This window comes from Acinonyx jubatus, chromosome B4 (assembly GCF_027475565.1).
Source record: "Acinonyx jubatus isolate Ajub_Pintada_27869175 chromosome B4, VMU_Ajub_asm_v1.0, whole genome shotgun sequence".
Lineage (NCBI taxonomy): Eukaryota > Metazoa > Chordata > Mammalia > Carnivora > Felidae > Acinonyx > Acinonyx jubatus.
The window spans coordinates 11,054,966-11,080,613 of NC_069387.1; the positions used below are offsets into that span (position 1 = coordinate 11,054,966).

The 25,648-nt window shown below is 40.8% G+C and overlaps 1 protein-coding gene, 1 long non-coding RNA gene and 1 other non-coding gene across 7 annotated transcripts in view; 2 read left to right on the forward strand and 1 right to left on the reverse strand.

The window, feature by feature from the left end:
* Positions 1-68: 68 nt before the first annotated feature.
* The window catches only part of CDC123 (cell division cycle 123), a 59,289-nt gene continuing 33,709 nt past the window's right edge, over positions 69-25,648 (forward strand). For 2 of the 5 annotated variants that reach the window (XM_015067788.3, XM_027073417.2), the window contains exons 1-6: positions 69-202; positions 3,672-3,743; positions 17,359-17,416; positions 17,659-17,691; positions 22,834-22,929; positions 25,406-25,512. In XM_015067788.3, coding sequence (XP_014923274.1) covers positions 129-202; positions 3,672-3,743; positions 17,359-17,416; positions 17,659-17,691; positions 22,834-22,929; positions 25,406-25,512 — 440 coding nt within the window. In that variant the 5' untranslated portion in view covers positions 69-128. The remainder of the gene's footprint in view (positions 203-3,671; positions 3,744-17,358; positions 17,417-17,658; positions 17,692-22,833; positions 22,930-25,405; positions 25,513-25,648) is intronic. The other 3 variants (XM_015067790.3, XM_015067789.3, XM_027073418.2) reach the window with 3 other exon arrangements.
* On the reverse strand, positions 8,074-8,195 carry LOC113603778 (U6atac minor spliceosomal RNA). Its single transcript, XR_003425462.1, has one exon. It is a non-coding gene; the product is annotated as a U6atac minor spliceosomal RNA (small nuclear RNA).
* On the forward strand, positions 9,379-11,730 carry LOC128316284 (uncharacterized). Its single transcript, XR_008299914.1, has 2 exons — positions 9,379-10,317; positions 10,843-11,730. It is a non-coding gene; the product is annotated as an uncharacterized LOC128316284 (long non-coding RNA).

A 25,648-nucleotide genomic window follows, 5' to 3' on the forward strand; every position in this document is an offset into this window, starting at 1 on the left:
ACTGCCTCCTGACTTGATGGACCGGAAGAGTCCTTGAGCCAAAATAGCTCGGCGGGTACTTCCGGGACGGGAGACCTGGGTTCCGGGAGGGTGCTGGAAAGAGAGGGAGAGGCGGCGGCGGCTGGAGGATGAAGAAGGAGCATGTGCTGCGCTGTCAGTTCTCCGCGTGGTATCCACTGTTCCGAAGCCTTACCATCAAGAGGTAAGACAGGAGGGGTTACGCCGGGGCGATAGGCAAAAGGAAACTGCGACATTTGGGGCGAGTCCTAGCTCCATCAGCGAAAAACAACAACAACAACAACAACACAGGCCTTTTAGCGACTGGATGGGAGCGCCAGTGCCCAGATTTCGACTTCCTAGTACTATTTCAGGTGGGGAGATGAACGAAGTCGATGCGAGTTTGCTGTGCGTCGTGTTGCGTTCAGGGCGTGTGCTAGGGCGGGTAGAAGGGCAGGTCATGGTTCATCGAAGGTCAGATGGCGGGGTGACTAGTGGATTAAGCCGGTTCAGGCTTGGGAGTTCACCATCACTGCTTGTAGAACTGCCAGAGAGGAGAAGTGATCAGGAGAACTGGGTAGTCTGGATTTTGCCAGACTAACCCGCTGGGGTCTTAATTGCTTTCAGTCGCTGTAAGATGAGAACAGTGATACAGACCCTGCTTGACCTTCTCCTGCGCAGCTCCGATAAGATAGCATAACAGGAAAGCGTTAGTATAGTTATATGTTGTTAGGGATCGAGATGTACGTTGACGGGAAGCCATCCCTGGAAAAGGAGTGGAATGGGATTCGTTGTCTAGTTCTCTGGCCTGCAACAGGGATCCATCCCTGGTTTGCAGGGCAAGCAGAAGAGTAACTTTCATCCTTCGCTGGGTCATTCAAGGTAATATAGGCAAGGCAGCTAGGAGAATACCCCCAGTGTTCAAAAGCAATCATAACATCTGGAGAATAATGCAAGAGCAGGCTGTCACTCACTAAGAGGGATAGATCAAAGAACCGCATATCCATGGCCAGGAGTTTCTGTATTTTGCCCGCTCCCATTTAGGCCTATATTATCACTTAATTTAGATACCAACTGTCTTCTGTTCATTTGGTCCCCTTGGTGCAGAGTGTGAATACAGAGAGGCCAACGATTTTGAAATCCTGAGGGTTTGGAAGAGCGTAAGGAGATTATTCACAAGACCGTTCTCTTCCATCCTGGTATTCATACATAGGATCTGTTTCTAGTTGGAGGTTAGAGCAGCTCCAGGGAAGATAACCCTTGCATTTGAAGGTGGTTGAAGTGACACCAAAACAAAAGGAAGAGCTTCAAGAGCTGCAGTGGACATTGCCTCCTAAGAAGTTATCTTCCCTTATGATATTCCAATCCTTTGTTACATTGTATAATCGGAATAAGCTTTAGGTCTGAGATGAGGCTAGAGTTATTTGTGTTGGTGAGGGAGAGGTATTTGTGAACCTGTCAGACATTTTCCTACTGAGTGCATTTAAAGCTGACCTGCAATGTGTGCAGGTGCCTTTTTGTCATCTGTGGCGTGGTTTTTCCTTTGCCTTCGGCAGGAAAAGTCTGATGGTTAAGAATTGGACTCTCGAATCGGGGCCGTCTGCCTGGCTTTGGATTTTGGTTCCGCCAGCATCTTGAGCAAATTGCTTAATCTCTCTAAGCCCCATCTGGAAATTTGAGAAAATAATAGGATTGGCATGGGAATTAAATGAGATAAAACATTTAAAATGCTTGCCACTGTTTCTGGCATGTAGTAAACACACGGAAATGCTGCTTGTTGTTACATTTTGGATTTAGTCAAAGCTCCATTGACGCAAAACAACTTTAGTTCACTTAGAGTGTGTACCACTCCTAGGAAGCAAAGAGTGAAAAATAACCAGGAGGTGGGGTTTTTAAAAGTCCACAACTAAGTAAGCCGTGTTGCCTGAAACTGTTCTTTACTCTGTCTTTAAACTGTTTCTTCAGTCTGTTTAGTTCTGTGGTAATATCACGGGAACCTAACATACAGCAGGATATCCCTCCACAATCTGGGCCAGTCTGGTGGCGTTGTGTTAGCTTTGTCATTGTCCTTGTCAGCTTTAATGCTGAGAGACCATATTGTTGTTATTGACTCAGCATTATTATTCAGTGTTTATTACATGGTTCAGAGATGACTAGGTGGGTAAGAATACAAGTTCATTTTTTGATGAGTTCTAGAACTTTGACTCAGGCTTAAGAATCATTAGCTAGATAACTTTGGGCCATCTGCTTTACTTTTTAAAATCGGTTATTTTCCTCAAACATAAAAGCTATATTAAATAATCTTTTAAGCCCCCTTTTACCTTTAAAATTGTATTAGAATAACTTGTCTGTGTGTATACAATTATGTCCCCTTGGTCTAGAATCAGATAAGATCTAGAATTCTAGAATCTAGAAGAGGATACTGAATGTATAAGGTACTGAATGGGATATAGAATGGAGTAGGTACTTTGTCATTTAATTCTTTTACATCTGTTGGACAGACCTCATTGGACTCTCACCTGACTTGGATTTCAGTGACCGATCCAAGCTCTTTCTGGACAGCCTCATTAGTTTGTGTAAAGCACATTCTCGCCTGGAGTAGCACTTAACATGTTATATGGTGATTTTTTTTTTTTTCCAGCTTTTGAGTTTCATAGTTTCACTTGAAATGGGTTAAAGTTTAGCAGATTTACAAATAGAGTAGTAAGATCTAGTGGTTGACCTTAAAAGCCTGAAGAATTAAGCTTTTCAATGTAAAATTGTAAAATTCTATAAATCAGATATTAGTTTTAAGAACTGAACTAGCCCATGAATAATCTCTGTGCACACAAACCATTTCTGATTTGCCAGAAAACTTAATAAATGATGCATGAGTCGATGTCCTCTTGACTCTGAAAGCAAGCCATCATTTCTTTTCAGTTGTTAAAGACTATATGCCTCAAGGTCAAAATAATAGCATTACGTTTAGGTACCTGTTGCAGAATCTCTTGATGATTTGTTATTACAGAGTAAAAAGCAGATTATCCCATGAGATTCTGAAGTGACTTCAGGTTGTGGCTTTGCCCTCCCTTCATTGTCTGAAACAAATTAAACCAAAGCAGCTTTCTAGCTCTGGCAGTCCAGTCTGCTGAATGGGATTCCACCAAAACACATCCAGACACGTGGTGGATTCTTAGCCTTAGGTGCTCACTGCCAACCAAGGAAGGGTTTCCAGATCCTAAGGCTACCTCTGTCTTCTGTCGTAGAAGGTGGTCAGATGCTGTAAACTTCTGATTTGCTTACTGCATTTCCTGTGTTGCTGCAGATATCTGCTGGTGTCTGATTTCTGGAAGGCCCATGTACTCAGAATTCTCTTGAGCTTGTGCCTTTCATGCTGTAATTTCAGTGTGGTTCTTTGGATTTGGTGGTTTTTTGTTTCTTCACCACGGTTGTTAATATATGAGCCGAATTTAGTTTCCCACAATCTTTATTGATATTGTTAATTTTCAGTCTCCTATCAAATGTACATCATTAACATTTCCCATTTTATTTTAAAATAAAGGTAACAAGTAATTAAAAAATTGAGTTTGGAATTTTTCTCTCTGCTTATGATTGGTCTTTTAAAATGATGCCTTTTTGGTAAATTTATTTATTATTATTGTTTTTTTTGTTTTTTGTTTTTTGTTTTTTTTTAGTGTCATTCTTCCACTTCCTCAGAATGTGAAGGATTATTTACTCGATGATGGAACTCTGGTGGTTTCAGGAAGGTAAAGTGTACCAGGAAGAATTCTTTAAACTTTATCACAAAGAAATGTTGCAGTGATTAGATCTCAATAATTACCAGGTAAAATAAATACATTAGCTTTGGCACAATTCTCTCCTTTTTTTCCCCGTAGTTAAAATTACATCCTGATCTTTGTCCTGTATTTCTTGTCAGTGTTCAATTAATAAGACTCAGAATTGAGTACTCCTTCCTCTGATAGTTGCTGGTTGTGAAACTGGGCAGTTCCTTCCATCTCTTGCTTGAGAAAATGGAGGGGGGCGGGGGCAGGAAGAGGGCCCATTAGGACCCTCTGAAGTTCTTCAGCCTTTTTTCTTTTTCTTTTTTTTTTTGAGATCTTTTAACTTCTAAGATAAAAAATTAATTGTCCATTACAAATAGAAAGCTTTACTAGGGTATCGTGTAATTCCTTAAACTTTTCTTCCCCATGGTTAACCCCCCTCCACCTTCTCTGTTGCTGTAATTCCTCTAGTTATAAAGGGACGACATTACCATGCTTCAGTCTTTTTAGTGCAAACTTGAAAAAGTTTAAGAATCATAGAATGTAATGAAGTTCCTAGTTTTTCATTCAGGTTTCTGCTCCCAGGTCATGTTACCTAAATAAATGCTCATCCCTCACTTCCTTTCTGAACTAGCTTAACAGGAACCCTTGGTGTACAGAACTCCTTTTTTGTAGAATTCCAGGTTGGAAATAATTTTCCCTTGGAATTACTATATTATCATTATTATCCTTTTTTTTTTTTTTTAAAGTATTCTTCACGCCCAGCATGGAGCCCAACACAGGGCTTGAACTCATGACCCTGCGATCAAAACCTGAGCTGAGATCAAGAGTCAGATGCTCAACCGACTGAGCCACCCAGGCGTCCCTCCCTTGGAATTGTTTAAAAAAATTTTTTTTGTTGTGATAAAATGCCCATAACATAAAGTTTGCTATCATAATTATTTTTCAGTGCACAGCTCAGGGGTACTAAGTGCATTTATAATGTGCAACCATCACCACCATCCACCTCCAGAACTCTTTCCGTCTTGTAAAACTGAAACTCAGCCCCCATTAGACACGAACTACTCATTTCTCTTCCCACTAGCCCCTGCTCACCACTGTTCTACCTTCTGTGCCTATGATTTTGAGTACTCTGAATACCCCACATGAACAGACTCGTAGGGGATTTGTCCTTTTGTGACTGGCTTTATTTCACTCAGCCATAATGTCCACAAGCTTCACCCATATTCTAGCATGTGTCAGAATTTCTTTCCATTTAAGGCTGAATACTGCTTCATGGTATGAGTGGGCACATTTTGGTGCCTCACTTTTACTCTTTGCCTCATTTTATTTTTCTGCATAATACTTCCATCTGGCATAATTCCCATAATTGTTCTGTTATTAGAATGCAGGCTTCATGAGAACGGGGACTTGGACAGGTCTCTTCCTGGCGCTTGGGGCAGTACCTGATACGTGAGAGGTGCTTGGTAGACATTTGTTGGATGAAGGAACTTGGGAATAGAATTGTGTGTGTTTTCAGTAACACTAATTTCATACTCCGCTTCCCTTTCTCTTGTGAATTTTCTGTGTAGTTTTCTGGATTACATTTCTGGTTTTGGTTATTCTTAGCCTCATAATAACCTGAAGATTGTTAATGAGAGTCTCATGAATTCTAATTGCAGGATAAGGAAACAGTAGAATAGTTAAGCAAGACTCAACTTTGGGGCACTTAAAAACATAATTTTAATTTTATTATTCTCAAGTCTAGAACAATAATGAGTTTATTTCTATAAATGGAACTGTAGAGGCGCCTGGGGGGCTCAGTCGGTTAAGCGCCCGACACTTGATCTCGGCTCAGATGATGGTCTCATGGTCCATGAGATCGAGTTCTGCCTCAGGCTCTGCACTGACAGCGTGGAGGCTGCTTGGGATTCTCTTTGCCCCTCCCTGTGCTCTCTTTCTCACTCTCTCAAAAATAAATAAATGGGACTATAAAGAAAATAATTTCTAACATTAGAAAGTACTGGGTAGATTTCCGTATTGCAAGCATATTGAAGAGCTCCGTGTTGTTTTTCATTGGCCAGGTGTTTGTGCGCGCTTGTGGCGTGGGTGGGCCCTGCTAAATACCGTCGCACGGCTCTGTGGCACCTTGCCGCACAGTAGTGCACCTATCAGAGAGGGATCCTGCCCTTCTGGAGTTGGCAGTTCAGCTTCAAGTGTGTGGGAGTGGATACAGCCTCGTGCCGGTCCTCCAGTCCCGTTGCCTGCTGGCAGATCATGTCTTTGTAATTTCTAGTGCTCTGTGCTTGGGTTTCCCTGTCCGTAAATGGGGTGACTGACACCCTAGAACTTACTGTGGGTTGTTGCACAGATGAAAAGAGATAATGTGTAAAATGTTTCGCCCAGTGCCTGGTCTACTGTATGCTCTGAAGAAACACCACCTGCTCTCACCATCATCATTGATCTCACCTGGAACATTAAGCAAGCACACCAGTAAATATGTAACTGAGAATTCTGATGAGACTTTAAATCACTGGGGGTGGGGTGGCTGAAGATGGCAGGGAAGGACAGAGAATACCCTGAAGAAGTAACTTAGGAGCCTCTCAGGAAGTTTGGGTGGAAGGTAGTCAGTTGATGGGTGGAGGGAAAGATCTTCCAGGCTGAGGGAACAGCATTAAGGAGTGCTCTGAGGCATGGAAGGTCTTGATCTGCGGGGAACTACAGGGAGTCATGCAGCTGGAGCACGGAGGGCCGAACGATGCAAGAGTTGGTTGGTGCCACCGGGGAGGTAGTTAGGGGGTGTGTGGGAGTCCTGTTAAAGATTCTAGTATTTATTCTGAGGTCAGTAGGAGTGCATTGAAGAGCTCAGAACAAGACAGTGACTTGAGCAGATTTCAGGGTTTGAACTGGGACCGGTTACCGTGTGGGAATTAAAGACCGGGTTGGAGGATGCTGCATTGGACCGAGTTAGAACTGACAGTGGCGTGAACTACGATGGTGACACTGGAGGGGAGATGTGAGTGGATGTGAGGTGTGGGAGCTGCACCGTCAGAACTTGGTGACAGAGAAGGAGCTGGCAAGAATTACCCTCTCATTTCTGGCTGAACATCTGGATGGACGAAGGTGTCATTTACTCTGGCTGAGAAAAACCTTTGATTTGAAAAGGGCAGTAATTTTAGGTGGGATTATTTTTATAGGTAAAAACTTGAAAATACAGGTGAAATTTAAATGAGGTACATTTACAATAAAATGCACAGATCTTGAGTGTAACGTTTGATGAGTTTTGATAAATAATGCACACTTGTTTCATCACCTTGCCATTGAAAGTATCAAACATTTCCGGGGCATCTGGGAGGCTCAGTCAGTTAAGCATCTGACTTCAGCTTAGGTCATGATCTCGTGCAGTTTGTGGGTTGAGCCCCGTATTGGGCTCTAAGCTGACAGCTCAGAGCCTGGAGCCTGCTTCAGATTCTGTGTCTCCTCTCTCTCTGCCCCTACCCCCACTCGTTCTTGTTCTCATTCTCTTTCAGTCTCTCAAAAATAAACATTAAAGAAAAAAGAAAGAAAGAGAGAGAGAAAGAGAAAGAGAGAAAGAAAGAAAAAATCAAACATTTCCAGTCCCTAGGAAAGTCCCTGCTCTCCCCTGTTGGTCAATCCTGCCCACCTCCTCCAACTCCACCCCAGGCAAACACTGGTCTGATTTCTGTCTCCATGGCTTAGTTCTGTCAGTTCTAGGCCTTCGTGTAAGTGAAATTATATAGTATGTATTTTTTTGTGTCTGGCTTCTTCAACTCAACATAATGCTTTTGAGATTCATGTGTTACTCTGTTTCATTGCTAAGTAGCTTTCTTCAAACCTGTCTTTTTGTTTAAAAGATATTTTTAAGTAATCTCTGCATCCAGCCTGGGGCTCAGACTCACAACCCTGAGCTCACGTGTTACATGCTCTATTGACTGAGCCAGCTAGGTGCCCCCGGATGTGTCTTTTTAAAGCTCAGTGTTTGTTTTGTGTGCGGGCTTGGTTGTGTATCCCTCTCAGTATATTCTTTGCTGTCCTAATCTTTTCATTTTTTTCCTTGGAGTCCATGCTATTTTTTATTTTTTTATTTTTTTAACCTACGAATTTTTTTTTAAAGTTTTTATTCAAATTCCAGTTAACATACAGTGTAATACTAGTTGCAGGTGTACAATACAGTGATTCCACACTTGGAAACATCACCGGGTCCTCCTCATGACAGGTGCGCTCCTTCATCCCCATCACCGTCTTCACCCATACCCCCACCCACCTCCCCTCTGGTGACCAGGTGTTTGTTTCCATAGTTAAGAGTCTGTTTCTTGAAAAATGATGGTTGGTGTGTCACAGTAGTTGGCGGTGCCTTAACCGAATGTGCGTGGTCAGGCCTGAGAGCCCCTTCCGTCCTTGTCAAGGGGAGTGCTGACATCTCAGCTCAGACAACACTTGTTATCCTAATCTTTTTGACTTTCCCAGGAAGAGTAGGGGGTAAAAAAGTAAAACGAGAACGCCCCATGAAGCTTTAATTAACCCAAAAAGAACGTAATTTAACTTAACCTAAAGGGATAATTAAACTTTAAATGGGTTAACAGTTTTGGTTGGAGTGACCCTGGAGAACAAAACAACCTCCAGGTGATTACAATCTAGATGCACTGGTTACAGTATCACATCACTTATTGATCCACGATAGTGACCAACGGAGCAAGTTACGCTAGGGAAAACAGCACAGTCCTGTCCTGGGGTTCATATTGTCAGTAGGGTTTATGGCCTCGGATCCAGACATCCCAGTGGTTTCATTTGTTCAACTATTGAAGTCCTGCATGATCTCTGTTCAGGCCAGAGTAATTCAGGTTGGTTTCTATCAGTAATTTCTCCCTGAGTTCAGATAGTAACAATTAGTTGAATCAATGTGTGTGTTTAAAATAATAGAGTACCACAATTGTGTCTATTAATATGTGGACATTTTAGCTCTTTTATATGGGATGTTTCCCTGCATCGAGGAATACAGTATTATAGTTACAAATAAATAGAATGGAGTTAATGGACTAGACTTACTGAATATTCTTTCTATTGTGAGTAGGCCAGTAGTGAACTATGGCTGGTAGACACTGAGATCTGTCGATTAGGCATCTTTCCTTAGCATAGACTATGGGAGTTATGTATGACGCAGTTTTGTTTGATTCTGAAATGGTACGGAGTGGGAACAATACGAATGCCTAGAGATTCCATCATGTGTAAGAGATGCCCCACCTTATTATTAATTACCAAAGGAGTACTTATTATAGTAAACTTGAAAACTTTATAGAGAAAATATAAAGAAGCAGAAAAAAATCACTTATAATTCTACTACCTAAAAGCAAATCCTGTTCAAATATTGGAGTATCTTCTCTAGTCTTTTTAAATACATTTTTTAGCCTATCTTATGAGCATACTACATTTTATATAATATGTAATGTCCTATTTTATATAATTTATACTATATTCATCTAATATGTAATACATATTATACATAATACATGTTTGTATATAATATATATTTTATATAATATATAATTTTATATTCTTTATTTCAGTGAACACAATTGTGTAATTTTCCATGTGTTTTTAAGGTTTTTTAAAAATTTTTTAAATTTTTTATATTTGAGAGACAGACAGAGCTCAAGCAGGGGAGGGGCATAGAGATGAAGACAGAATGTGAAGCAGGCTCCAAGCTCTGAGCTGTCAGCACAGAGCCTGACGTGGGGCCCGAATCACTAGCAGTGAGATCATGACCTGAGCTAAAGTCGGATGCCCAACCGACTGACCCACGCAGGCACCCCTCCATGTGTTTTTAAAATGGCATAAGATTATTAAAAAAAAAAAATCTTTTTTTAATGTTTATTTTTGAGAGAGAGAGAAAGAGACAGCGTGAGTGGGGGAGGGGCAGAAAAAGAGGGAGACACAGAATCCGAAGCAGGCTTCAGGCTCTGAGCTGTCACCACAGAGCCCGACATAGGGCTCAAATCCACAAACAGTGAGATCATGACCTGAGCTGAAGTTGGACGCTCAACCAACTGAGCCACCCAGGCGCCCTGGCATAAAATTATTTTTAGTAACTGCATAATTTCCATGGATATGTACTTGCTATAATTAATTTCATAGTTGTTGGGCATTTAGGTCATTTGCGAGTTTATAGAAAAATAATTCCTCAGTGAACATATTTTTGCATGGAACACCGTTTGCACGTAGGATTATTTCTGTACAATAAGAATCCTAGACTCCAGTTATAGGAGTCTTGACTCCTATGTTGACTAGTATTACCAGATAGTTTTCACTAACCATTGTACCAATTTATATGTTTAACACTAGTGTATTAAGGTACTTATCTCAGAAAGTGAATTTCCTAATTAAATGCTTTCCTCTAGGTTTCCAAGTTAGGTGGTACAAAGAAATTAAAAGGCAGACCAAGGCTGTGAATGTAATTTCTTCAGTTTCATCTCTCATGAAGTGAATGTGGCCTTTTTGCTCCTCCAGCTCTTACGTACTCTCCTTAACCTGCCACCCAGTGCTCCCTGTGTGTGTCCCCCAGGTCAGTGGGTTGATTTTCATTGCAGATACAGGGTATCTGCTATGGTCAGAGTGTTTGTGTGGCCCCCAAGTTCATATGTTGACGTCTTGACTGCCAAAGATACTCGGTATTAGAAGGTGGGACCTTTAGGAGGTGATTTGGTCATGAAGGTGGAGCTTTCGTGAATGGCATTTGTGCCCTAATAAAAGGTACCCCAGAGAACTCCCTTGCCCCCTCTGCCACGTGAGGACACGGTGAGAAGGTGGCCATCTGCAGCCCAGAACCTGACCCTGCAGGCACCCTGATCTTGGCTTCCAGCCTCCAGAACTGTGAGAAATAAATTCCTGTTTATAAGCCACTCAGTGTTTTGTTTTAGTAGCCCAGACAGACTAACTTAATATCCCATTTTAAACATGACTTAAACAAGGAGGCAAATGAATTATTTCAGAAGTCCTATGACATGGTAATTGTTGGGAAGTGTAGTAGGTCAGTGATGCTAGGACTCAAAAAGAGCTTCTCTGTGAACTTCTTGATTCTCCTCTCCAGGGTCCAAGTTCACCATAGTGATTTCAAGCATCATGTCCTCACACTGTCATATCCAGAAGCCAGAAGAAAGGAGATCCTGTCTCACATTCCTCTTGAAGAGCAGAGCAAACCTTCTCAGGAGCTCTCTGTCCCTTGTTGGTCAGGGGTGGGTCCCCCTCAGTGGCAGGGCGTTGGAATAGCCATGAGCGGTGGACTGGTCTGTAGGTACTGGCGTGGTTAGGGAGAAGTCCTCAAGGCACAGGGGCACTTAGTTTCTGAACAGATTGGAGGTTTTATTAATAGAGAAGTGGGGAAATGGGTATTGGGGTTTCCATAGCTCTTGATTCTTCATTCCTAATCTCCCATAACCTCCACATGCAGTACATTTTTTTTCATTTCTGCGTTTCAGCTCTGTAAGGGATCTTGTTTACATGTTTAACTTAGTACGGAGTCTGGGCCTAATGAGTATGTATTGAGTGAATGAATGAATAAATGAACATGGTTAGACTTCACTGTCTTCCACGGTAGAGTCAAATGAATAGTATAGACCAAGGCTGATAACTGGGTTTATCTTGTTTGCCAACTCAGATCTGGTAATGGTTTCCTAGAGTGATGTGTTGAGAAGGATTCTGAGGCTGCATCCAGGGTTCAGTAAGAAAGAAAGCTTGGTTCGATTATTACTGTCTGTAGTGGGTTGGGAAAGGAGGCTGGTAACATCCATTTCTGATACAAGTGAGTCATTTTTTGCACATGATTAGGTGCCTAATATGAAATGGGTGCTGAGTGTGTTACTGAGATAACAAGATGGGTGGGGTATCCTACCTTGGGAATCCACGTTCAGTGGCCAAGTTAGATGTAAATAAATGGGTGTTTGGGTTTTGTTTTTTGTTTTTGTTTGTTTGTTTTTTTTTTTTAATAAAAGCATCCATATTCTGATAAGCATGTTTTTCAAGTTTAAATAATCACTGTAAGCTGCAGTAGAGGTTATACTTGAACTGATCTCACAAATTGGGTCTGACTCAGGTGGTCTGACTTACTGCTTCCAAGAACTAATCTTGATTTGTTCCTTTCTGGTCTTGAGTTCTTTCTTTCCTGACCTGTCTCCCTTAAGGCAGAATAATAATAGACACCAGCTATTAAACACGTGTTGTGTATGTTCCTGATTTGAATCCTCACAACTCTAGAGTAGCCCCTCCCTTTTGGTTTTGTAGACGGGGTAATGGTGCAAAGCTCTCGGCTAACAGTGGCAGAACTGACACGCTCAGACCATGTCTTTTTCCAAAGCCAGTGCTCGTAAGGCTTCCCATTGCTCTGTGCTGGAGGTGATACAGGAAATACAGAATAGTTCTAAATATTAGCATCATACTTTGACCATTCCAGTCATCAGTGTTTAGAGCTATACCTTAGAAAGAAAGTCTAGTAAACTTGAGAATTTATACCTTCCGTCATCATTTACAGTGGTCCGGTTTTGTGAGCTACCTCAGAGTAGGCATTGTGATAAGTCCTTCTAAGAACTATATGAAGACCCTGATTATAAACATGATTTTTCAATGTATTTCATTATACAATCAAAAACACCTGATGTTTTAGAGTGGTAAAACACATTTTCAAGTTCATTGAGTACCTTTTGTATGATGGAGCCACATTAAAGATGATAATGTCATATTTAAGGATGTATGGTGTTGAAAGAGATGCAAGAGAAGGAAAGGCTGTATAGCTCCTTGAGCAGGGAACTCCCAGGTGACAGTGTTAGCGTTCTCATTATACTGCAGGGTCTGGGTCTTAGCTTTGTGGATCTGGGAACTCTATTCTTGAGGATTACAGAGGACTGATTAAACTTTAGAGACCTGGGGTGCCTGACTGCCTCAGTAGGTCGTGCACACAACTCTTTATCCCAGGATTGTGAGTACAAGCCCCACGTTGGGCATAGAGCTTACTTGAAAAAAAATGTAGGGAACTGATCTGCATTAACCAAAATCACACCAGATTGACTGATTAAATTATTGATAAGTCCATGTGTCAGTTTCTTGATTTATAAAGGAGGATATGCCATTCCAGTGATTGCTGCCGTAACCATTTATTATGCCCTCAAATTTGAATGGAACCACTGTTGGTAGCTTTGTATTTAACAATATACTTACACTAATTATTTCTTAAAAAGATGCTATCTCCACTTTTCTGTTATGATATTTGAAGATTTAGTTTTCTTACACCCTCGAGATCTTCATTACAGCTTTTGGTTAAATCACTAGTCAGTGGTCACAATGTTATGATGTTACTGTTGGCTGCTGAGCCACGTTGTGTACTAGGATGACCTTTTTAAAAAAAATTATTTTTTGTACTTTTTTTTCTTCTTAAGTTTATTTTGAGAGAGGGCACACGTGCAAGCAGGGGAGGGGCAGAGAGAGAGAGAGAGATTGAGAGAGAGAGAGAGAGAGAGAGAGAGAGAGAGAGAGAGAGAGAATCACATGCAGACTCCACGGCATCAGCACCGAGCCCAACTCGGGGCTCGATCCCACAAACTATGTGATCATGACCTGAGCCCGAGATCACCCAGGATCCCCAGCCTTTTCTTTTTTTATAACCTTGTTTTCTCTGGAACTACTAGCCAGCTTCATTAAATTTACTTAATTCCCATATGTCTGTCACTAATACTTAGTAATTTTTCCAGTAAACAGTGTGTAAGCCTGTTAGCTGTTTCTCTAAACACTCCAGGACATTTCAGATCCAGCGGGTCCATTTTCCTTTCCCAGATTCATTTTAGCAGTCCATCTTCCTGTTCCAGTCTGGCAGCTCTTCAGGGCTAGTATACAGTTGTTACCTTGGAACTTACCTATTCTGTGCCCGATTTTCTTTTCCTTGGAGATCACGTTTTTGGGTCTCTTGATTTACCTGTTTTATTGAAGCACATGCTCTAAAATGCATAGGAAGACAACTAATAAAAAGTTTTTATTTTACTCTGGATTTTTTTGAGGGGGTGAATTGGCTTAGTATGGGATTTTAGGCAGAGTATTTCCCTGTGATTTTGAAGGCACGGTCTACTATCTTCCATAAAGTCCCATGTCATTCTGATTTGTGTTCCTTTATTGTGACTTGGTTTTCTTTATGAATGTTTTTGAGAATTCCTCTTTCATGTTTTTACATTTCACAATAGCCCTCTGTATTGCCCAAACGTATTGACTTAAAAACAATGAACACTTTGTCAGTGATTGCGTCGCTGGGTGTTGAGAGTTCTCCTTGGGTCTCTCACTTCCTGCTTACCTTGCTAGCAGAAGCACTGATGCCTTTTATTCTTGTTATCTTTTCAAGGATGTTTATATAGCAGAGAGCCTTGGAAGGTAGAGATAGCAGCTCCCTCCCTCTCTAGCAGAGAACAGGTTTTTTTATTGTCTAGGACAGGTGAAGACAGTGTTTCTGCCCTTGGGTCGGAGACCGAACCGGTTTACCTTGTAGAAGACGTGATTCCCTAAGTTCAGGGTTCCTCAGTTGTGATGCAAACCTGGGCCACACCTTGACCTCCCACGGGACTAGACTAGACGGGCCAGAGGGAACTGACACCCATACTTCTTGACACTGGATGCGTCTTCTGTTGGTCTTGCTAAGGCATTCTTGTCGCTGTCGTCATTTGGTGGTTCTGCTAAGATGGCCTCGCTCACGTGTCTGGCAGTTGATGTTGGGCTTCTCTTCCCATGTGGACTCTCATCTCAGAAAGACTACTCTTCTGGGGGAGGGGGCGGGGTGCGCCTGGGTGGCTCAGTCAGTTAAGCATCAGACTCTTGATTTTGGCTCAGGTCATGATCTCATGATTTGGGAGTTCGACCCCCATGTCGGGCTTTGTGCTGACAGCCTGGAGCCTGTTTGGGATTCACTCTCTCCCTCTCTCTCTGCTTGTCTCCCCCCCTCCCCAAATAAATAAATATTAAAATTTGTTTTTAAAAAAAGAAGAAAGACTACCCTTAGTTACTTTGCATAGGGTTGGCAGCATTCCAAATGTGAGAGTGGCGGCTGTAAAGGCTTCTGACACCTTGAATTACATGCTGTCACTTGTGCTACATTTTGCTGATCACAGTGAATCTTGATGCCAGTTTAAATGAAAGGAATGGGGAAATAAATGCCATTATTTGATGGCAAGTGTGGCAAAGTCGCCCTGCAGACGAGCATATCAGACTAGATGGCAAGAATTATTGTGGCCATCTTTGCATAGCATTTAAGGTTTTTTTCCTCCATTCTCTATGCTGTGTACTTGGTGAGCCCTTTCATTCTAGAGACCTATTTTTCAGTTCAGGGACATTTAAAAATACTGTGTCTTTGATAATTTTTCTTATTTTCTTGTTTCTCTTTTTTGAACTATTATTTAGATATTGGATCTTGCTGGGTTCTCTGAATTTTATCATTCCTACTCTGTTATCTGTTTCTTTGTCTTCTTGGTTCTCCTTTCTGGGAAATTTCCTTCATTTTGCCATATTCATGCTATTGAATTTTTAAATTTCAGCTATTTGGGGCACTTGGGTGGCTCAGTCAGTTAAGCATCTCACTTCGGCTCAGGTCATGATCTCGCAGTCTGTGAGTTGGAGCCCCACATTGGCTCTGTGCTGACAGCTCAGAGCCTGGAGCCTGCTTTGGATTCTGGGTCTCTCCCTCTCTCTGCCCCTCCTTGCTTGCTTGCACGTGCTTTCTCTCTCTCTCTCTCTCTCTCTCTCAAAAATAAACATTAGGAAAAATAAAGACAACTAAATTTCAGCTACCAGATTTTCATTTCTACAGGTTCAATCCTGTCCTCTGTTCCCTCTGTTCTTCTCTTGTGGATGCAGTATCTTTATTTTTAAGGGTATTAATGATTTAAAAAATATTTTTCCTTTTAAAAAACTTTTTTTTTTTCATCTTGGAGCCTTTCTTTAGTTTTCTAATGATTCTAGGCCTTTTATTCATATCTGAGAGTGAGGGGGACACACACAGATACACGCATACACACACACACTTGGAAACTTTGTAAAAACCAGGTGGGGCTGGCTAAGAGTGCCAGCAATGAGCAGAAATTGACAGAAGTTTCCCGGAAAGATCTACAGGTCTTTCCTCTGGGGTGGTTGAGTTTCTAGAGAAGAATGTTGTAACCTGTGTGTGTTCTGGGAGCAGAGTGGGAGGAAGGGGACTAGGGGCCTCACTGTTAGTGTGACTTTCACAAGGCTGTTTGTCGCACTCTAGCATTTCACCCTCGTATTCCTCCGGGGCAGTATGGACCTGAGTCCTTACCCTCTTTGGTTCATGGAGAGGATTAGTTGTTTTGGTGTGCAGGGTGAGGAAGGCTACGTGTATCTTACTGTCCCTTCTGTGGACTTCACACAAGCAACCTACCTGTTTGTAGCCCAGAACTTCGGTCTCGTCATCAGTGGTAGTTCTAGCTTCTCCCTTTTGCTCGCTGGGTTATCCTCCTCATTGGCTTTCTGTTTTCCAAAGTTCTGTTGCCGTCTCTTTTCTGCAGCTGTCTCTTCTTTGATCCCTTTTTTCCTTGAGAGTTTCCCTATCATTTTAGTGGGGTTTCCAGAGGAGCATAGGGATAGATAAATGCCCCTGGTCAACCAGCAGCCTCCCTTTCCCTTCTTCTGATAGTTTCTTGGTACAGATCCTGTGCTGGTTCTTGTTTGGATTATTATTTGTTTTCATTGACGTGGTGAGTTCTTCGTAGGCCAGTTATTTGTGGTTTAGTGTTGATGAGAGACCAAAGCAGTGTTATTCCTTCTGAGTGTTTTCAGCCTTTGCTTTCTCCCTAGGCAATGAAGATTGGCTACTAGGTGGTCCATTTCCACCCGTGCTGTGCTCGCCAGCTGCTTCACAGGAGGCACGTCAAGTCTTTGGTTCCCTGTCTCCCCCCACACATTTCTGTGGTGCCAGTCAAGGTCCAGGGCAATACCTGACCCCAGCCCACACACTCTTTTCTTACTAGGTAGAAAAAGATTCTTGATTTTGCCTCTCAGGGGGACCCGCTCTTCGGTAGAATAGCTCGTCCGATGATTCCTTTTGCCTTCTTAATCTCACTTGATCTTCCTCATCTGTGGCAGCACTTTCTCATATATCGGGATTCAGAGTTGTAGATGACTGCTAGTGTCCTTGGAGTTGGAGGTTGAATTTTTCTTTTCCGTGGTTCTAGTGACGTATGAGAAGAGGGCAGGAAGTTTGTATTCTTTTTATTTTGTATTGGTTTTTCTCTCTAAAAAAATGAACTTTTCCTAACAGTATCCTCCAATTCTGAGGCTGTCTTTTTATTTTTATTTTCGAGAAAGAGAGCGAGCAAGCATGTGACAGGGGAGAGGGGCAGAGGGGGAGAGAGAATCTCAAGCAGTTTCCACACTTGGCATGGACCCCAACGTGGAGTCATGACCCTGGGATCATGACCTGAGCCAAAATTGAGAGATGCTCAACCAACTGAGCAAACCATACCCTCTCCCTTTTCAAATATATATTGAGTATGACTGAACTTATGACTACATACATGGTACTGAAGCCTTTTTCTTGCTTAATTTTTGTTTTATGTTCTTCTAGGGAAGATCCACCAACATGTTCTCAGCCAGACAGTGATGATGAAGCAGAAGAAATACAGGTTGGTTCAGAATAAAACAGCCCATTCTATCATTTCAGTGAGCCCTGAAATGGTTCTCATATTTACATCTTAGCCTATGTTTGGTAAAGTGAGAAATTACATGAAAATCTCACTTTGACATGTACTTTGTTTTCAGGAAAAGATGTCTCTTATTTATGTATCATTTTTAGATGGAGCATTGCTTTGGGGAAGCCCAGTGCACTATCCACATTTAATACTTTGTTTCTGTCCTCTCCGTGCAGTGGTCGGACGACGAGAACACGGCCACGCTAACGGTAAGAGCAGAGCTGTGCCAGCCGGGGCTCAACCTCACACTGTCACCTGGGATATTTCGGGATTTCAATGCAGATCTCGATGGATTCCCATTTACTTATTTTTCTCGTTGGCTTTTATTTATTAAGGTGCATAGTTGGTGCTATGACTTGTTGCTCTTAAGCTCTGAAAGAGGTAATCAAGCCTAACATTAAACTTTGACGTTTCCCAGATCTGTGGAACCTAAAGTGAAATCTCTGTTCACTTATTCAAATATATTTAAATGGCATAAAAATTACAGTTTCTTTCAGGTGAGAGTAATGTGTGGCTTTAACCAGTATCTTGTATCAAAATGTGGAAGTGGATTGAGTATTATGGAGTCTTTGAGGATAAGAATGCTGTTGTCTAAGTCAACTTGAAATATATTTTTAATAAAAATATTTTTAAAGGAATGAGTGAAGTAAAACATGTATTTCTAAAAATGTATTAGGTAAATGAAACTTCTTATACTGTGAGACGAGAAATTTTTATCAAATTCTCTGCTAATAGACGTAAAGGCACAACAAAGGAAACTAGTTTTAGGGGAGGTTATATTCTGATACAGTTCTAAATAAGAAGATACTTTTGTTTATTTCAACGGAAGAGACCTGGTATATATAGTACAAGCAAAGTAACTGGAGGTGCTTAAACCAGTGTATTTCCTTAGGTATAAAAAGCATGCCATTATATGCAGAAAGGGAAAGTTTCTATGTTTTCCTTTTACTCTGGATGTCATGCAGGTCAGTCACTCTCTGTTCATGACAGTCCTGTTCACTTAAACATACATGGTAGTTATCTACCATATTTAGGGCACTGTAGTGAGTTCCGAGCAAAGGTGAATTTGGGTTGCTTCCTTTCCATTAGGGAGTTCATAAGCCAGCAGGAAAAGATGTCTCACTTTGGGGGTAGATGGCAAAGTGCTGTCAGAACAGACAACAGTTAGAATGTGTCAAGGGAGAAATGATATTTGACCTGGACCCTAAAAAGGTTAAGGATTATCAGTTCTAACTCCTGTTAACTAATAGATGGATAGATTGGGAAATTAATAACTTACATGTGTGTATATCTACCAGACTCTGTTCTCCAAGGCCTGGGAGCTGTCATGTAGTGACATCATGGCAGCAGTGAGCACACCAAGTGTTTTGATCGTGGTTTCTAGATACCATTCTCCACTGAAAGAAATTGAAGCTCCTTGGAGGAAGTCAAGACCAGGGGTCAGAAAGTGAAGATGAACCTGTGACAGCTTGTGTCAGAAAGTAAGCAGGAGGCAGACATGACTAGAAGGACCCAGAGGCCAGCTTGAATAGGCCAACCCCCGGCCAGAGAGCGGAGTCTCAAAACAGGGACGTTAGTGAAGTGTCACCATTTATTAAAATGAGAGTCTGATCCCATACTGACAAACAAATGGTTATATTAACTAAACGGAGCAGAGGGGAAAACCCTTTAGAGTAGAAAAGGCACCAGATCACAAATGTAGAAGGAATTACAGACTTGGAAATCACCATTTGGCAATGATCATAGTAATTGATGGGGTAGATGTTAAAGCCAGTGGGTGAATATTTGGTGAGAAAGAGGCTATTTAAATATTCTCAAAGTATTTCCACCAAAATTACTTACTAATTATAAAGAGGAAAATGGTAACTTTACAGAGGAAAGACATGGCAGCCAAGTGATCAAAGTTAACCTTGTCAGTGATGGGACAAACCGACATTGTGTGCCTCCTGATACAATACACTAAGGACACATCACCTGCCAAAAATCCATAACCTAAATCTAATCATGAGGAAGCATCCAGCATACTCAACTCTTTGGAAATTATACAGAATAACTGCTTTGTACTCTTCAAAAACGTCAAGGTCATGAAAGATAACAACAGGAAGAAGGATTAAAGGATATTGAAGAGATAAAACAGCTAAATGTAATCAATGGCAACCTGATCCTCGGTCAGAAAAATTTTTTCTTTTGCTATAAAAGACATTATTGGGGGAAATGGGCACATTGTGAATAAGATCTGCAGATGAGATGATGGTATTCTGTCATTGTTGGCTCCCTCGTTTTGATAATTTTGTAGGTTATATAAAAGAATGTTACTGCTTTTTAGGAACCATACTGAAGTATTTAGGGGTAAAAAGGCATTGGGACTTCTACTTACTTTAAGAATGTAAGAAAAAAAGTTTGTTTTATGTGTGCATATGTATAAATAAATGCATATATCTGCATAGATCTATAAGAGAGACATTTGGGGCAGGGAAGGATAAAACAAGCATGGTAAATACTTGGGTGAAGAGTATCTGGAAATTCTGATTACTCTTCTTTTAAACCTTCTGAAGGACTGAAATTATTTCAAAATAAAAAGTCACTAAAGTGATTGGGTTTCACTGGCTGGAACTAGATGTTGTTGGGCAGGGGAGCATTCATAGTAGCACACTCTTAGTGGAGGAATGTGAGCCAAGGTCCAAGGGCAGGTAATACATGGTATTGGCGAATGGTAATAGTCCATTAATCTAGATACAAAGACATGGAACTAAAAATTAAAACACAGTCCAGGTGGGTAAATCTCAAAAGTGAGAGCTGTTTGCTGAAGGTATACATATCAATGACAGCAGTTATGTTAAATTTTTTAAATGCTATAATTCGTGGTCAGTCACATGTAGCATTAATTATAAAATCATGACTCTGGAAGAATATGCCTGAGTCTGTAATGCTGGTTGCCTTTGGGGAGGGGGAAGGGTTAGGATTAGGGAAGAGAGTGAGGAGGTAAGGAACTTCATTTGTATTGTCACTTGGTTCCCTTAAGAGATTTAAACATCTGGGTTAAGTATGCCAAATTGTTGAATATATGGGTCCAGGAACATGAATATATATATTTTTTGTATATTTTAAACATTTCATGATTTAAAAAAAATGTAAGAAGAAATATCCTTTCTTAATGGGTATGGTAGGTGTAGTTGGAAAGACAGGAGAGTTTGGATCACAGAAAGTCCACAGGTACGATAAAAAAGAGTAGATTTTACCTCACAACAGGAACCTTTACCCAGAAAACTGAGGTGTTTTGCATATTTAAAGTCGACTCACTGAGCGATGAGCTTAAAATGATCTGTTGAAAGATAATTTTCAGAAAAAGGTAGAATCATGGCTCCCATATTGAAATAAAACTCTTTGACACATGTTGAAGGTTTTATTTAACTCTTGAGGGAGCTAGGCAGATATTTTAACTGGTTCCAAAGAGAAACCAAAGAAGAGACACCTTTGTAGATTAGAAATACTGAAATGAATATGTAAATGAGGCATGATTGGTTTTGCCTCCTTCAAGGGCGGGAGGAAGACTGCTGGATTTCTCTCAGCCAGGATAGAATTTGTGTGTCCAAAAGAAGTACTTTTCATTGTCATCATTTACCTGCAACTCACCGAGATGAAAGCCACTCGTCGACCTGGCTACAGTCAGATAATCCAGGGGGTGCGCTGTGGGTGCACAATGTGGTCTTCCACGAAGCACGCATTTGTCTCCACAGTATGGAAACTTTTCATAATTTAAATTTGTTTTTGGATCCTGATAGCAGGATTTCCTAAAGTGGAATAATTTGAGGATTTGAGGAACTCTGTCACCTCTTAAAATATAATACGTAAATACAAAGCAATCTGAACTGTTACGGGTTAGGAAAATTAAATTGTCTTGTCTTTGAAGATTGAATCCCTTCATGTTATAAAATTTGTATAACTGCCATTCATCGAAAATATTGCTACAGCAGATTTTTGAGAAGCGTTTTTATGGATAGAACCCTGGCGAGCCATATTAGCAACTTCAGGGGATCTTAAGGAAATTACTGGCTTATTAGAGATCCTGATTGCTTCTCAATGGGGAGAGGCCAATGGAAAATAAAGGACTCAAGGCTGTTACTCATTTTGAAAGCCTCTCTGAATGGCTGCAGTTTAATTTCCTGTGTCTAAACTGAAGGTGTCCGCAAAAATGGATGCGGTGGCACATACGAAAGATGCTGCGAGCTGGTCTAGAAGTCACAGACCTCTGTAGCATAAGGAAGGGAGTCCAGCCTGCTCTCCCTTCTTTACTCACTAGCCTGTTGCTTAATGCTGGTTTCTAGTTTGGGGAATAGGCCACCATTTTTTTTAAATGACATTTTTTTGGTGTGTTTTCCAAGCTCTTGACACAGTTTGCTCCCTGTCGCAACTGGACTAGATGATGGGGGTCAACAGAAGCCATTTGGTTCTTTTTGCAGTGTGCAGTTGAGCTAATTCTAGACCCATTCTAACTTTTCCCCCCTCTGGAAGAACTGGTCATTACTGGGCTTTTTCAGAATTTGCAGTTGCCCAGTAGGGGGCGGCAAATATAAACGGATAACGTGCCCATAGCGAATCTGTTCATATTTTCGTATTCTGTCCCCTGCAGGCTCCACTTCCACGTCTGTTACTCCCCTTTTCTCTACTCGTGTCCAACTCCTCCCTAGCTAGTGACATAAGGCTCACGGCAGAGCATTCCTTCACACATTTTGGACATTTTGATTACTTGCTTATATAAAATACACATTTTAAAATCAGCCAAAAAGGAAAGAACATTTTAACTTAACCAAGGTCCTATTTTTGAGTGTGTTTATATTAAAACTTGTCTGGAAATAGCGGTGTTTAAATATGGCTAAGCACATCATTTATTTCTCATTCTTATGAAGCCTTTTGAGGATATGTCCAAGAATCTTTTCCTCTAGATGGAAAGGCTTCTGGCCCTTTAAATGGGAGGTGTTAATTTCTGAACGTTGGAATATGTGTACAGATGACATTTCATCTGTCTCTTTTCACTTCATAACTGTGGGTTCTGTAGATGTGAAGAGAACCATTCAGTCCTTCCTCACATCCCCAGATGCCTCATGATGTCTGTCTTTTTAGCTATGTGGGCTTCGATGGTTTTAGAAAGTGCCATTTGGGCACTTGTTATTATTTTTCCCCCCTTTCTGGTAAATATTTGATCATTGATTTTATTTGGCTCAGTTCAGAAATTCTGATAGTACTTTGTATTCCAACTTTTAACACGCTTAATTGTTTGAGATTTTGATCTTGTTTTCTATATTTATTGTGACATTATTGACATGCCCAAATGCTTTCTTCTTTCTCTATAGGCACCAGAATTTCCCGAGTTCACCACTAAGGTCCAAGAAGCTATCAATTCCCTGGGGGGCAGTGTATTTCCTAAGCTTAACTGGAGTGCTCCAAGGGTAGGAACATATCAGTAAATCTCTCACTGTTTGAAATATTCTTTGTTTTGCTATTTCTTTCTTTTTATATCCCCCACAGATATACTTTTATTCCTAATTCTAGGGAAAATACTGTGGAATTTATTTTTATTTTCCTCCTCCTATTTTCCTGATTTAGCACTTTCCTGGGTTTGTAAAATACTATATATTTTGCCAGAAGACAGTTGCAATCTCTCGTGTTGCTGATCATGCTAGAAATCTGAGGAAATCCATTCTCTGCCCCTTTTCAAAACTTCAGCTGTTCACAGTGTGTAACAGGAAATTTTCTCTTTTGAAAAGTACTGAAAATTAAAACATCACAAGACCAGGGCACCTGGGTGACTCAGTCGGTTGGGCGTCTGACTTGGGCTCAGGTCATGATCTCACGGTTCGTGGGTTTGAGCCCCATGTGGGGCTCTGTGCTGACAGCTCACAGCCTGGAGCCTGCTTGGGATTCTATGTCTCCCTCTCTCTCTGTCCCTCCCCTTGTCTCTCTCTCCTTCAAAATAAACATTAAAAAAAAAAAATTAAAATGTGAAAACACCTAAAAAATAGAGCCGTTTGGGAAATCAACAGACGTTTTCTTAAATTGTGTTTTATTATAATAGTGCATTGACAAGATTTTTTTTTTTTTTAAGGTTTGTGGAAAAATTTGTTTTTTTTTTTTCTAATCCAATAGAAAACAACTATGTCAGCAAAGCTCCTTTAAGGAATCAAAGACTTATTTACATTTTCAAAAATCATCCCATGTGCCTATCTTTGCTTATTCTAAAGTGAAAGATAAATTCTACCTCATCTAGCCTGTATTTTTACTTACTAAAATTAGTTACACATGTATAGAATTAAAATTTTTTTATACAATTTAAATTTTTAAAAGATCTATATGCTTGCTTCCCAAATAAGCAGATCCTAACATTTCTTTTTCTTCACCATTTCTTCCTCTTCAGAGGCAACTGCTTTCACATATTTCAGTGCGTTTTTTGTTATTTTCCTCTACTTTATTCTTTAGCTATAGCTATAATACTCATTATTGCTGCCCATTTGGGAATGAGAAGATTATGCTCATTCCTCTCTTTCCCATTGTTTTATATTCCATTCTCCTTCTTCGAGTAATAGCATGTTTTCATTAGGTCAGGACTCCCTGTTTCTCCTGTTAGGGTAACACAGACAGTGTATGCACATCTGATACGTGCTTCACAAGATGATGTAGTTTTCTTTTTTTTTTTTTTTTTTAACGATTATTTATTTTGAGAGAGAGCTCATGCGTATGCATGCATGGAGGGGCAGAGAGAGAAGGGGGGAGAGAATCCCAAGCAGGCTCTTCAGTGTCAGTGTAGAGCCTGATGTGGGGCTCGATTTCACAAACCTTGGGACATCACGACCTGAGCCGAAATCAAGAGTCAGATGCTTAGCCCGACTGAGCCACCCAGGCACCCCAGGATGATGCAGTTTTCTTACTCAACCTTTTGTTTTTCCTGGAGTTTATGGTTTTCTACGCATAAACCGTTGTTTCAGTGGAGGGAAATCTAGGGTCAGTGTACCATTTTCAACTAGAAGCTCAACATCTTTTTCATTGGGGGAAATTATAAAGAAGCTACTATAACAAAGTCATTGAGACTGATTTGTAGTTTGTATATGAACAGTAATTTGAATCATTCCTTACTGCTGAACTGGGCTGAGGCTTTCCACTTAAGATGGGTATATTATTTTGGTTTTGAGTTATTAATTTGTTCATTTATATTTTATTTTCTCTGTGCCTACCATGTGCCACTGCTTTCTTTCACATAGTGTGGATAATTTTTGGATAGTTTTTTGCAAACATTAATTTTCTTAAAATCACATTCCTGTCCTGTGTCTGATCTATGGGAGAAGTATGCTGTGTAAGTGACTTAATTATTCTGTCCCTTTTAGGCATGTTCTGCTAAGCTTTGTGCCTCACATGCCTGCTCTTGTTACCTTTTTTTGGTTCATGTGTGTGAGACATTCACCGTGTAAAGCTGTGTTGGTGCAGATTGATAGACATGGGTCTAAACTCCAGTCCTCACAGTTCAAGTGTCCCAGCTGTCACTGCCCAGAAACAAGAAGAGAGAAAGGATCTCCTTTTTCTTAGAGAGTAGCTGGTCAGACTCTTTACACCTTGATCGTTGAGCTGAAGTGTCAGATTTCTAATATTTCTTCACCCCTCTTTTCATCATCGGTGAGAAAAACACAGGGAAGTGCTTGCGCCTGAGCGGGATGGTGAGGACCTGTGTGTTTGTAACCCAGCGTCCCCCATGCAGCGGCCCCGCTCTTCACTGTTTAGAAGTATAATTTGAAATTGGACAGTACAGCTAAAATGTCTTCCCTCAACTTTTTCATGAAACGTAATGTGCATTGTTGATTCTGTGTATAGAACTGAGCTTCATTCATAACAACTAACTTGGAATGTACCCTAAGTAGCATGTGCTTTGTCATTTAGGATGCGTACTGGATAGCAATGAACAGTTCTCTGAAATGTAAAACCCTCAGCGACATCTTTCTGTTGTTCAAGAGCTCTGATTTCATCACTCGTGACTTCACTCAGCCGTAAGTATGTCTGTTGATCTCCCATGTCAGTAGGTTCAGTACTTGTGAGAAGTTTTCTGAAGGCGAAATGCCATTACTTCTAGTACTGTTAAAAACAGTTCCATAGAACAGACCTATTAAAGCAACCTTCCTTTTC